Source organism: Lepidochelys kempii, chromosome 1 (genome assembly GCF_965140265.1).
Source record: "Lepidochelys kempii isolate rLepKem1 chromosome 1, rLepKem1.hap2, whole genome shotgun sequence".
NCBI lineage: Eukaryota > Metazoa > Chordata > Testudines > Cheloniidae > Lepidochelys > Lepidochelys kempii.
In genome coordinates this window covers 142594221-142608998 of record NC_133256.1, presented here as the reverse complement: position 1 = coordinate 142608998, position 14778 = coordinate 142594221, and the positions used below count along the sequence as shown (strand labels likewise).

Sequence of the window (14778 nt, the reverse complement as noted above, 5' to 3'; positions counted from 1 at the left end):
AGTTAATGAGAAAAAATTTGAAAGGAAGGACAGTGCATCACAAAATGTACTTCTCCTGTTTATTTGCCATGTACAGGATAGTTGTATTTATTTCATTAGCCCTCACTTTAGCACTTTGCTAAAGAGAAACACTTAAGCAGATGTCTAGCCAATTTTGAAAAAAATGAGTAAAAAGTATTGTCAAGTCTTACACCTTGCCAATTTTTGTGGGATTGCAACTATATTTTCCTACTTTTTCTTTAATAATCTATCCCCCCCTTTTGCTGTGTCAAAGAGCCATATGAGCAACAGGGGAAACTGTAAATAAAATGCTATCAGGTCACAAAGTAGGCAATGGGGGGGAAAGATTTTTCTCCCTCCAAATGTTCATTTACAGTAATCTGAAGTGTTACTTGTTCCAAGAGCAAACAAACTTATTTCAGACAGATATGTAATTTTGAAGAGTGCCCCCTTAAATATTTTCTAAGCAATGAGGACAGACTGTGTGTGTGGGATTAGACCCTGGGACTTGCAATGGGAGTTAGGCACCTATCTTGATTAGGCACTTTGGTAAGTCCCATTCAGTGGTTAATTTGTATCAGGGCTTGCCAGGGCTGAGCCCCGGCATCTCTCGGCTTGGTGGTTCATAGCCCCAGCACCTCTGGGCTTGCCACGTCAGTAAAAAATAAAAAAAACTGCTTGAGCCCTGGCACCTCTTTCATTACAAATTAAGCACTGGTCCCACCAAAGGCCTGTCTGTCTCTTTAGGCACCTAAGAACCTTTTTAAATCTGGCCCTTTCTCAAGCCAAGGAATGACAGGCTGAGTGGTACAATTCTCCCGTACTTGAGATAGAATAAATCAGACAGTCTATAGATTTTTTTGTAATATGCACCTCTCAGCTGGAGTTGGAAACACAGACATAGGCATTTTCTTGGTCTTTGTTTCATATTTCATTTCATTTCGGAGCACTGGATCTTATATTTCCCACCTGGAAATGGCACATCATGAAGGGGTTCACTAATTTAATTCAGGCGGTGACTCAAGATTTATCGGTCATTCCAATTTAGGAGGATCCTTGGGATCCTTAGATTTTCCCTCTGAACCTTCATTCTCAGTCCAGGTCTACTGTACTGCTAGTTTCTATGTTCATGTTTGAGGTGGGAGTAGGGGCATCTTATGTATCCTTCTTTTAGACCTAGAGGCTTCCCCATATTTTCCCTGCTGTAACTATCCACGCAGGAGGATCAATACTGCAGCCATCATTCAGACAGAGGAACACTGGGTGTGAATTTGCTTTGGAGCTCATCAAATCTGTTTCTTAACTGGTCAGAGGGTATTACTGTTGCATAGCACATGCGGCATTTCTTCACCCCACTTCTAGAGACTCAGGCTATGGCTACACTAGCGCTTTTGTCAGTCAGGGGTGTGAAAAAACACACCCCCTTACCAACATAAGTTACAGCGACAGGAGCACCGGTGTGGTCAGCGCTGTGTCAGTGGGCGACGCTCTCCTGCCAATATAGCTACTGCTGCTCATTGGGGGTGCTTTAATTATGCCTACAGGAGAGCTCTCTCAGGCTTGCAAAGAGCAGCTACATGGATGACCTTAGCCTGTCGCTGCAAGGTCTGTAGCATAATGGTGTCAACCTAGCCTAATGCGTTCTGAAGTCCCTGCTGGCCTAGGGTTACACTAGTTTAACAAAAGGAGGACTTGTAGCACCTTAGAGACTAACCAATTTATTTGAGCATAAGCTTTCGTGAGCTACAGCCCACTTCATCAGATGCATCCGATGAAGTGAGCTGTAGCTCACGAAAGCTTATGCTCAGATAAATTGGTTAGTCTCTAAGGTGCCACAAGTCCTCCTTTTCTTTTTGCGAATACAGACTAACACGGCTGTTACTCTGAAACTAGTTTAACAGGAGACGCTCTGCTCTTCTCCAAGGGCTTCTAGTGTTTCAAAACAAATAAAAGGGACCAGTAGACAATCAAAATGCTGGCGTTCCTAAATTAAGGCTTGGTTGCTTATGTAACTGTGGGGTTTGGGGTGGTGGGGTTATCCTGATTTAGCCACTTTGGCTAGTCCTACTAAGCTGAAAAACAAATGCTCCTGTGTCCTTTTGAATTTCTGTGTCAGCAACAGCTTGGAGGTGCTAATATTTTGAGTTTAAGATAAAATGCAATTGCTAGTTCCATTAAATGTTTAGCATAAAAATGACTTAGTAAAAGTATGGGCCTGTGTTAGAACTTGTAAACTTTGAAGCACACGTCAACTCTGAAAGTAGCTCTAAAATGGCATTGTAGAGCTCCTTTTTCACTGTCCCATGGTGCTAATTTTTAAAAGTTCAAGTGCACAGGTGTGTGTGTGGGTGGGTGTGTGGGGTGTGTGCACATGCGTCTAATTTGTGTACTTACCATAACTGCCTGCTCAAATTGGATATTTAAGCATGCAGATAACTAACGAGCTGCACCAGAAGCACAAAACTAATTTGCATCTGCAATGTGGGAATTGTGCATGTAAATCAGGTGTGTGAATGCTCACATATTTTGGTGTATGCATTTGCATGGCCACATTTGAAAAATCAAGACCTCAATGACTCCCTATCATATCTGATTAATTAACAGGTTTACAAAAAGTTTTCTGAATGCCAACCCTGAAAACTCAAACTGGAAGCTGGAAGTCAAGCTGCGTATTTTCTGGCTTGTTCTTCCTCACAACTAATAAAGATTCTGCAACTGGACTTCAACAATTCTACTGATGATGCTTGAGCTGGAATAAAATCCATCTCACACTCACCTAACTGCAATACTAACAAGACCCGCAAGGAAAATATGACTGGCTATACATAGGAAGTAGATTCTCTTGAGTCATAAGATGCCAAATTTACACTCCCACTTCTTCAACCAAAGCTGCACTTTTATAGGTTAAGCTGCCACAGTGGAGCTAAAGAACATTTGTCTTAGAGGAAAATTAATTAGTTAATTACTGTGTAATCCAGATTTACTCGAATTCCAGTTAACTGAAGTTCCCAGGCCGCCAAAAGTTGGTTGTGAACTGACTGAAGCTCTGCTCCTACAGAGCTCATAAGATCTCCAGAGACAGAGCTTCAGAGCCTTTAAGCTCTGCATGACTGGCTGTGCTTCTGAGGAGTTTAGAAGCTTTTCAAGACTAAAGCTTTGAGTCTGAGGCACTTAGCAGCGCTGAGAGCCCATTCTTTTTCTCTTCCGATGAGCTGAGCGGATCTCTGAACATTGATTCTTTTCCTCCACTCCTCAACTGTTTGGTCAGCTATCCTTCTGGCCTAGACAAACCTCTCAGGTATAACCAGGGGACCGCTGATTATCCAAAGCCACAATCATGAAGATTCTCTTCTGTTTTGAAGAGATCTCTTCACAGGAGATACCTTGGACTGGGATAGCATCAGGGCTGCAAGCCAGTATTGGGATGCACTGGCAAGAGAGTGTGGGGAAATTTGCATGTTGCCTGCTACAGGCCTGGGTATTAGTTCTTTACTTGCACGAATACTAAATTGACATTATTTTTAAAGAACACTCTATTTTAATGTATCTAGAACTCTGTTTTTCTACTGGGGAACATAACACATGATAAGCACTAAATGATAAATATTTTCAGAACATCCATACATTTACATATTAAAATATTACACAATAGTAGTCAGAAAAAGCCCTGTGTATTTAAGCACAATTAACAAGCTTTCTTCTTTCCCCAAACCCACTTGATAATTTTTTTGTCTGTCCACACATACTTTTCAAACAGGAAAAGAAATATCGCTTTCAGAACCAAGTAGACAAAATGAAAGAAAAGGTGAAAAATGTAGAGGAAAAATCAAAAGAATTTGTTAATAAGGTGGAAGAGAAGAGCCATGACCTCATTCAGAAATGGGAAGAGAAGTCCAGAGAGTTCATTGGCAACTTTTTAGAGCTGTTTGGACCCGACGGAGCTTGGGTAGGTACTTCATTCCAGGAATTCTGTCTGCCTTCGATTTATTCTTAACACAGACCCATAGCAAGTACTTTTGCTGCAGTCTTTGTTTTGAAAGCCGATCTAGCAGGTCAGGGCCAATTCCACTCATTTCATCCCACAACATGTACTAGAACCACAGTGCAAACATCTCCCGCTTCCAAATGTCCTTTTCAGGCCAATTTCTGCATTTGTATTTTTAAAAGGCACTGCCAACATTATGTAGTGACCAAGTATGTTACAGTGTAAGACTGCATTAGGTAGTACTGTGTATTAACAGATACACTGGACATTTATACACAGAGGCCTATTTCCCCCTCCCTCCCGCATCATCAATAAACAGGAGTTATGCACCTATATCAGGGAAAGCTTATACTCCAGAAAATGGCAATAAAGAGACAGGGAAACATTAAAAAATCTGAATTTGGCAATATTTTAAAATAGCATAATAAATATAAAAATGGTCATGTTGTAGTCAGGTGTAAATTTATACTGAGAAATTATTTCAGTCCCTAATAATCAGACTCATAGGGATGCCTGCAGAGAGATACACATCTTAGGCCACGCTTCAAGATGCACTTTTGTAAGTCACTTCTTTTTGTGAACAATTGACCCAGCCACTTTCATCCAGAGATTTCATGGAGCTTCCCAAAGGTGGTCATAGGATTATTTACAGTTCTCGTTTTACAGCTGGGGAGACTGAAGCACAGAGGGGTTAACTGAGTCAAAGAAAATTGCACCTCTGGGCCTACCCTTTCCTTCATTCCCCACGTTTGTTACTCTAATTTAGTGTGTCATGTCTAAAACTGGACTGTAAGCTGTTCAGAACAGAGAGTGTGGCTTATTTGTTAGGTAGAGTGCCTAAAGCCAGGTCTCCACTGCAAACTTTTGCCAACATAGCTCTGTTGGTCAGGGGTGTGAAGAGATGTGAGCTGATCGGTGCAGCTGTGCCAGCAAAAGCCCCTAGTGCAGAAGCAGTTATACCAGCAAGCATGTGCTTTTGCCAATATAGTTCATTTCATGTGGCTGGAATAAGCATTACTGGCAAAACTGCTTTGCTAAGATAAGTGGCATCTGCACTATACTAGGCCATGCTCTGAGTCATTGGCTGAGCTAGGAATAGAGGCCAGGGCCTTGACTCAGTTCCCTGCTCTAAGCACTAGAAAAAATACCATTGAGAAATATTTTATCTTCAACATTAGATATTTTTATAGACTGAAATTCCTTAGTGAAAAACAGTCGGCTAAAACTCCTGCTAAAGAATATTTGTTGGCTCTCTGATTTAGGATGGCAGATGCAGAGTAGGAAACCAGATGTAATTTTATGCAGACACATTTGCAGAGCAAAGTCCCATAAAAGCGTCTGGTAAAGAGTGAAATCAGAGCTGGCACTGTTCTAAGGAAAGCTTTAGTGACAGTGAACTGAGGTGTTTTCAGAAATCATCTTCAGCCTGGCAACTGGAAATTGGTTGGTTTTTTTAATAATGATAACTTGTTATTAGTGTCAAAACTGTTATTAACATTAATTTGCCACATCATTGTTAGTTAGATGTTGCTTTGAATGTTGACATTAAAAGTCCAGGAATAGTTATAGGCATGTTATATTCCTAGATCAGTCATTTGCATTCCATTAATATGCTATTATTATAATTACTATTTGTGAAATAATACACTTTGTGCTGGCATCCCTTTTCTAAAAGATAAACTAAGGGCTGGGCAACCCACTTAAAATCATATATAATTTCTGGAAAAGGTTAAAATGCTGTTTTTCAAAATTGCAAAGGATGGATAGAATTCATTTGAGAATTTGTTCACCAAGATAGTTTTATACACAGTTTATTTCCTTCAGATAGTCCCACAGGTGCTGTGATACAATAATAGTGAATGTGATATAAAACTCTAGGAAAAGAGCCAGACCGAAAGCGGTCTTGCAATCTCACACTTGTGTAGTGCAGTACAACGTAAAGCAGATAATGAGCAAGTTCCCTGCGCAAACCTGCTGGTGGTGTGAGTATAACAGCCTCTGCTGCTCTGGGCTGAACTATTTGAAGAAAGATGTTCAAAAAGGTCCATGTTTTTAAAAAATAAAAATGGTTACAAAAGTCCCTCAGAAATAGAGCAACATTATAGGAAACTAGTTTAAAGAGCAACCTGCTCAGTTCCCCAACCGGGACATCTCAGCTTGTGGAGAGCAATCCTGATCATTGTTGGAAATATGTTTGACTGGCCAGAGCCTGAAGTCAGTCATATGTGGGCTTCAGGGTCCAGATTGAAAGTATATTGTGCACTAAATGCGGGATCCTGGATTTTGATTAGACTGACCGTAAACTGTGGCAGTATGACCCCACTGAAATGTCTATAGTGTGTTGTAGAATCAGAAGCTCAAATAGCAGCAGCTGCAGACCGTCAGAGGGAGTTTTCCAATGCTTAGGTTCTTTACCTGGTCACTTTTATTTTGTACAGAAAATGAGACTTCCATACACAGGAAATGCAACTTTTGCACAGCCCCATAGAACTTCCTAAACCCAACAAAGACTCTTGCACCAATACTTTACAGAGCCAGACCACATCACTTTCCTCTCTTAACCCTCCACACTAAAACCCCTCATTGGGACTGCTACTGCAACTGATTGTGATGCTGCTACAGGCTTGGGATCTTTGCCAGCATTGATTACATTCTGACAGCGCTGGACTAGTCACACTATTAACCCTTTCCTTCCCGAACCGGTCCTCTACTTAGCAGGCTGGAAGCTACTGCAGAGAGCAAGAACTTTCTGCTAGCCCAGGAGATTTACAAAGCATTGAATAGTTCAAACCTAGAGAGCAGGACAGGAGTAGAGACACATGGCCATGGGTGTGGGAGGGATACCAACCTGAATATTGTGCTGAAGTTGAATTTACTGGGGTTGTATCCTCTTCTACCATTTGGTTTTGCAGCTGAAGGCAGAGTGTGACATTAAGTTGATAAAGGCTAGTTAATTTTTAGAGTTCTATTCAAATAGAAGATAAAATATAAGGTTGGTGTGGGGGCTCTGGAGTTAATTGAGATTTGTTATTCTAGTTTGGTACTTCACTCCCTGGGCCAGTAGCAACCAGGAGCGTGGTGGAAGAAACTAGCTTAGTCCCCAGAAGTCAGAAGGGCCTTCCATTCATTTCAGCAATGCCTCTCGCTGCTGTTGTAGTAGATCTGACAAGCTCCAAAGGGAGCCATCCAACCTTCTTGGCCAGAAGGAAGGTCACCACAGCACAAGATCTTGATGACTTGGGGGAAAAAATCAAATTGAGAAAAATCATGGAATTCTTGGGTCCTCCAAGAGGAAAAGAAAAGCAGAAAATACTCAGCAAGCTGTATGATCAGAACATTGCTAGCTACTAGCTACTTATGGTTTTTGAAATCATACTAATTGTTAGAGTATGTGAGCACCTCATACACATTCATAGATTTATCCTTCTCATAGCCCTATGACTGGTCTAATAGAAAAGTATTGCTATCCCTGATAGAGAATAGAGCTATAGCATGACTGAGCAATTTACATAACCACACAAGATGTCTGGGCACAGCTGAAATAGATGATCTCCTGTATTCCTGTACTTCAGCCATGAGGCCATGCATGGCACTAGAAACATGTGATGTGCCATATTAGAGCAGGTCATTCATTCATCTAACCCTTATTCTGCCTCCAGCACTGGCAAGTACCACATATTTCAAAGGAAAGTTAAAAACCAAATCATAACACACCTTGCCAGTTATTCCTCTTTAGAGCAATGGAAAATGAAATCCAACCCAAGGTTTTTGTTACGATTTCTGGCCTGTATTTGTATGGGTTATGTGTGTTGTGGTTAGATGTGTAGATCCAGCTGGTATTCGGCAGGCACAGAATTGGAACTGTAGCACTGAGCAGGAGGGGGACACATCTCCATCTTCCGTGCAGCAGTGGAAGCTAGCCATGAGAGGGTGGGGCAGGATTCATCTGGAGATTATTGTCCAGCTCTGACCAGGAGAAGTTCTGGCAGCAAAAAGGGCTCAGAGTTTGGACAGAGAGAAAACCAGCTTCATGAGACAAAAGGTGACCCAAAAGCTTAACACTGCCAGATGAAGTTGCGGCTAGTTGGCAGAGAGCAAGTCACGCAGTTTTGTTGGACAAGAGCTGGCTGACAAGGCCTTGACTTGCTGTGCAGAACTGTTAGCTAGAAAGTGCTCTTCTTATTTTGCGTGGAAATACTCTGGAGGAGGAAGTCTTGGGGCAAAAACTTAAGGTGTGCTTTTAAATCATGTTAGTTAAACTGGTGTCAAAGGCTGTGTGGACACACTTATTTTGGCTTAAACTAGGCTTATTTAGGTTCGTTAGCCAAAAATAAGAGTTTGCAGTAGTTTAGCAGGTTCGTGGTGCAACTTTTGCATGTAGATAAGGCCTTATTCTTTTCATTAGAACTCGGGCTGCAAGCAGCCACTTGCTCTGTGCAGACTAAAAATATAGGGCATTTGCGAGTAAACACATTTTAACTAACCATCTTTCTAAACAATGGTGTAAACAGGGTTTAACACCTTTCAAACCGTGTTAGTGGGTTGTGGTCCAATCCTCGAAGGAAGCCCAGAAGGGGCCAAGGTTGTTAACATTGTTGTCAAAAGTGTCAACCCTGCCTCTGCTGCTGTTTAGAAACATGTTAGTTACAATGTGTTAGCTCACACACGGTCACACCTGAGCTACACTTTGCCCTGAACAAGAGCACAGTCCAGCTGCAAGCTGTTGAAAGAATTACCAATACAATTCAGTGACTCAGGCAGTAGTAAGAGCTCCAAAAGAAGTATCCCAGACAGCACCTTCCCCACTCCACCTTGAAGGTTAAGCTCTATGTCTCCTTTGTCACAAACTTAACAGTACATTGCTGCTCTCAAAAGTGACTACACCAAAATGTGGCATCTTGTTTTGCTCAAAAGATCTATTCCATGGGTGAAGTCAATGGAGAACTTCCTACTGACTTGAATAAGGTCAGGATTTCACCCCATACTTGTATCCAGAGTCATCTCCGCTGGCTACAACAACAAAGTGAAGGCCGGTTTGTACACACATCACATAAGCGTAGTCCCATTGACTTCAGATGTGAATAACCAGGGCCGTCTCTAGGGAAGTGCGGGGCCTGGGTGGAAGTGACTAATCCGTCACTTCTGGGAACGACTGCACCGGCTAATTGCACTGGCCCACATGGCCCCCCAAAGCGTGGGGCCCGGAGTGGTTGCCCCGATTCGCCCTACCTAAGGGACAACTCTGTGAATAACCACCAGGTTGCCCAATCTGACTTTACATTTCTCTGACTGACTCCTGTTGGTACAGTGGAGCCAGCCCAGCTAAGCGAGAGTGAAACGAAGTCTGTTCTGGCTCACCCAGGAATCGAACAACTAACTAAATTCTGCCCTCAGCGTCTCTGCAGAGATCTGCAGGATGTGTAGTGTAGCTGGAAAGCTCCCAGCAGCACTTTTGCATCCACACCAGTTTGCTGGGTACCCAAACCATTTGGCTTGTAAAGTGTGAGCATTTGCCTGGAATGAGTGAGAGGCAACACCACAGGGGACTCCAGGGTGCCATTTTGACTGGCCATATTTCAGAGCAGAAATGCATGTTAAGCCTCTTCCTTTCCTCAAGGTCAAAGAACCTCTCCCCTTATGTAGGTAACTATCCCCAACTGGCCTCCCAGCACCCAACCCCCCAGTTGTTGTGCCTGACTCACACAGTCTCTTTTTCAAACTGCTTTTCAGAAACAGATGTTTCAGGAGCGAAGTGGCCGAATGCTCCAGGCTTTGTCGCCGAGGCAGAGCCCAACCAGCAGTCCAACGCGCGGCCGCTCTCCATCCCGCTCTCCGTCGCCGCCCTCCCCCTGGGTGTTCAATAAAGCTTCACCCCCTTCCTCTCCGAAAGCGGCCTCAGCCTCCATCAGCAGCATGAGCGAAGGAGATGAGGATGAGAAGTAAAGAAAAATAAACAATTAAAAAAAAATAAAGATACCACCACTCATATAACCTGCAGGTGGCTGGGAGGAGAGGAGCTACATACAGCTGTTTCTAACAGAGGCGAGTGCACTGTAGGAAAAGGCATTGCAAGGAGAGTGGTGCATTGCAAGGGACGAGATCTCAGGAACAGCTCATCTCTGCCCCATGGGGGCTCAGACACACCCGGACAACCAACACACACATGACCTTGGAGTAAGTACCTGTCACTAGTCACCACTTGCTGCAGCTGCTAGGGCCAGACAAGAACCTCGGGGAAATTGCACTCAGGGGAATATTCAGCCCCTGAGCTAGGCTGAGTCAGCATGGGCACAGCAGCAGCACTGCGTGAAGAGATAATTGAGCCACTTCTGGACTCTGCATGTACCTTGGGTGACCCGACAATATTAGGGGCTTGCTCTTCCATAGGCATCTATACCTCCACCTTCGGAAAAAAAATGTGTCCTGATTTTTCACACTTGCTCTCTGGTCACCCTACTAAACTTGAGCCCTGCCAGTGTGATGAGGTCTCTTGTCACAGCAGCAAAAAGCTTCTTTGTTACAGGAAATGTGGTTTTTTTTCTTTCAAAATAAAAAAAGCCACCAAAAAACTAAACCAGGCCAGTGCAACAGGGATCTGGCCAGTTGGCACTGGAGATGCATTGAACAGATTGAGTTTAATGAATGTTTGCTGACCAGGCCTTTGTCAGGGCATGTGCAAAGGTGAATATAGTGTGAATCCAATTTGCTTTAGCAAATCTCACTCCTTGTTCCTAGTGCCTCAGAAGCCACCTGTTGTGTTCTGGTTTTCTTTGTGACATTGCTTTGAAGGTTGCAGTGTAGGACAGTGAATGTTCTAGCTGGGATTTCTTGTCTGGGGGGAAAATATTTTAAAGAATTGGGCTGTTTTAGTGATCACCTTAAGAATACACAGGAACCAAAGCCCCTCAGCCACACTTCTCCTGGGACTACCACGCCTTTGGAGATGTCAGTTATCAACCGACTGTCTATGCAACAGCGTTTCTACCCATCCCATGTATCAATCAGATCAATTTTAAAACTTTTGGCATATCTCTAAACAAGACAAAAGCATATACGGACTGTACTTTTTTACAGCTATGTATACAGTACATGCATGCACACACATGGATATGCATTCCCAGTCTGGGATCCAGTTAGCTTCCTGCTGGCAACTGCCTTTAATACATCCAAACATGGGGAGCCCAGCTGGAAAATAATGAAACTTTATACATAGAATTGGATGCTGGTGTTTTCTCTCCTTCCCTCAGAGCATCCTCATATCCCTAACGGAGCCACAAAAACATCAACTTTAAGAAATTTTCTCCTCCTTTTTACACGATCATGTTGAAATCACCAGCCTCTCAGCTCAGCATGAGATGAGACTTCCCTCATACTCCATCTACGCCAGATCAGCAACCACTGGGAGGGGTGGCTGTTGGATTGTGTGACATACCGCTCTGTGGCTGGCTGAACTACCTCCCATAAGATTCCCGTGTTCCTCCCAGCCTGGAAAATTAGATTAGAAACTGATCAGACAGCACTACAGAGAAATGATCTGCTCCATCCACCTCTACAGCAGGGGTCCCCAAACTGTGCAGCATGCCCCCCTAGGGGGCCCAGGAGGAACATTTGGGGGAGGCAGCCCCCACAGGGGCAGCAAGGGAGCACTACCCAGCTCCACTCCCACCCCGCCCCTAGCTATGGTCCCAGCCTTGGCTCCCTTACTCCTGTCCATGTCCCCCACTCCTGGCCCCAAGGGGGGGCACAAGGTAAAAAGTTTGGGGACCACTGCTCTAGAGGCTGCTGTACTGGACCTACCTATGTTCTTATGCTGGCATGTCAAGTGTTTCTCCATCCAGTCCACTGAGTGGTTTGGGCACCAAACCAGCAAGGCATACTAAACCTGCAATAAATTCCAATTTGCAGCCTGCCCGGCTGCCAGAACAAGGAATGGCATGGACAACAGTAGCCAAAAGCCAACTGCTTCACTTGCTTCCTTCATGCTGCGAGCACATCACAGTGTGAAAGTTACTGTAGATTTTAGTATTCTTCATTTTGTTGGTTTCCTGTACAGACAGGACAACACAGCTCCAGTGGGAAGGAGAGAGAGACAGGGGGATTAAAAAGGGTGAGATCAACCAGCAAAAGAAGAGGACTTTGCTCCAGCTCATGAAGAACAGACTAACAGTAACATTTCAGAGAGGCACCAAGAATAGGAGTTTGTGAAAAACAGGTGTTGGTGTGTAAATGTACAGTGTGTGTTCATGTATATCAAGGTCCTGGCAGCAGTTTACCCTCTGGCTGCATTCCCTTTCCCTGCAGAGTTAGAAATTATTGGTAATGAGCCCCACCCTCAGCAGTTTCCAGGTGGGCCACTGAAGGACTCTAGCACCAGGCCCCCAAGCCAGCCCCGTGTTTTCCCTCTAATAGCCAAGTACTCCGTTATCCACCCAGCAAGGCCTAGCTGATTGTTCATATGCAACCTCAGCCCAGCCCTTATCTGACTCTCTCTCCAGGAGAGACATCCTTGCTGAGTAACTGGTTTCCTGGAGACACCACGAGACCCTTTACAGAGTTGCAACAACAGGCAGCTATCATGGTACCAGGGGCACTCACTGCTTTTTACTAGTGAGAATGACAAGAGGGCCACAGTGTCTGGCTGCCACCTGCCCTGTGAGAGAGGATAGTGTAATTAAAACCTTCCTGTTCACCTTAGGCAACCAGCTACTGTAATTTCATCCCTAGGGTGTGCTTGTTTGTTCTTCTGATTTCTCCACTCTTCAGTTTTTCCCATCACAAACCACCCCTTCACAGTGAGAACAGCCTGCTCTCTACGGTGCTGTTTATACCAAGAAGCCCTGTCCAAATGAGATTGAGGCTGTCAGGGTTGGTGGTTTTTTTGTTGTTCAAACAATGCCCTCTGTTCAGCAAAGTTTTGGAGGAAAATTAAACTGCTTGGCTAGTAATGGGAAACAGGACAGACACTCACCAGAATGACCTCATTTTAAGCTTAACTATTGCTCCCAGAGTCACGTGTGGTTTACCGAGTGACAAAGCCATATACCTGTACCAGACGTGTGGTCTGCGTTTGGGATAAGACTAAGCCCGAACGCCTGTTCTCTTAGTAAGGATACCACCCTCCATGCGTATCTCCACCATGCACAGAGAAGACAGCCAACCTCCTTACCATCTCTGGACATACAGATGATGATTTGCACTTTTTGGTCATCACTGGGTTTCATTTTTTATTTTTAACAAGTGTTGCTTTATTGTGTTCCTATTTATAAGCCCAAGCTCCATGGGGAAAATAAATTAAATACAACAGAGAGTGCAGGTTGCCTTCTTTATTTTACTACGGCTCTGCCGGAACGTTCTTTGGTAACATCAAGCCCATGTTCTAACCCCAGTGGCTCCACTATGGACATCCCCTGTCTCTACAGCCACGATACTAAGTGAGCTGAAAAACAGCACAGCCAGCCATTCTGACTTGTCCAAACCCCTGCTGCTAAACTCATCCACCTCCCAATTGTCTCTCCTATTAGCTCCTTGCCAACCTTCCTCCTACTCTTAGCTTTGCAGTGTATGCCTTGTGTTTCCTTTACTCCAAGCACCTGCCTTCACCACCTTCAGACCCATTTCTTCCAGGAGTTTGTCCTGTGTGGCTGTCTTCAGTATTGCTTCCTCCCTCACCTGCACCGCTGTCCCATGTTTTGTCTCATCCCAGATAGACTGTAAGCTCTTCAAGCAGGGAGCAGCCATCTCTTATATATAGTTATACAATTAATTAAAGAGTAGAAAACAGGATTTTACTCTCTTTCTGCTACAGTATAGCTTCTGTTAGACGGCACCCATAATTGGTAGGCATGTAACCTTTTAATTAATTTCCAATTAAGTTGTTAAAGATAAGGGCGCAATAAAACCCAGCTTAGCTTTCAGGTTCAAACGTCTAGGTCAGTTACAGAAAATGTATTTAGAGAGAACCACTAGGAAACACTTTAGGGATAGCACTGAACTTTATTCAAAAGGAAGATGATTAGTTAGGCAGATAGGCATGCAGTTACCACATACACAAACACTCACACTCAAAGATGAAATGGTGTATTAATGATCAGTCCACTGACAAGAATGAAGTACTGTACACCTTGTAATCCTGGAAACACCCACCCCTACCCATGATGTTAATTGGAACTCCCATGCAATTAGCAAAACTACTTTTTATACTTCATAACTCGGCTAATTAACATTAAACTCCCCTTCATCATAATTATATTGCCACAAACTTATTGGCTCTTTATATTATACATTATTTAAATTAACAGCTGCATCAATGTCCTTCCCATACTATCAATATAGATAGCATTTTAATCAAACTTTTATAATTCTTAAAAACATTGAAAACCTTGCTTCAACTAGCTATAACAAAACCATAATGGTCATGTCTTTGCTAACTCTTACTTTCCCATAACGCACTTTCTCCAACTTGCCTTTAACTTCTCACACTAGCATCTTCAGTTTCCTGTATTCCTCTCCACTGAGGCTCCTAACTTCTACTTATTCTTAACCCAAACCATCCGATAGGCTACAGGTGCACTGAATTTAAAATAATGCAATTCTAAAACATCTGGGCATTTATATTCAAGAATCAGTCCCTACCCTTAGTGTAGACATGGAAAAGTTAGTTTCCACATACAAGACTATTTCCTTCCTTTGTCAAGTTCACCACCACTAGGTTTGGGCCAAGGGTGCTTGCTCTTGGCTGGGTTTTGGAGGATCTTTTGTTGCTGGTTTTGAAATAGATATTTCATCTACTCCCT

General features: G+C 43.5%; 1 protein-coding gene across 4 annotated transcripts in view; it reads left to right on the top strand.

The window, feature by feature from the left end:
* PCYT1B (phosphate cytidylyltransferase 1B, choline) overlaps window positions 1-13292 on the top strand; it is a 45289-nt gene extending 31997 nt beyond the window's left edge. For 3 of the 4 annotated variants that reach the window (XM_073357702.1, XM_073357682.1, XM_073357691.1), the window contains 2 exons: window positions 3758-3946; window positions 9716-13292. In XM_073357702.1, the coding sequence (XP_073213803.1) occupies window positions 3758-3946; window positions 9716-9928 (402 nt within the window). In that variant the 3' untranslated portion in view covers window positions 9929-13292. The remainder of the gene's footprint in view (window positions 1-3757; window positions 3947-9715) is intronic. The other variant, XM_073357708.1, reaches the window with a different exon arrangement.
* Window positions 13293-14778: the final 1486 nt, after the last annotated feature.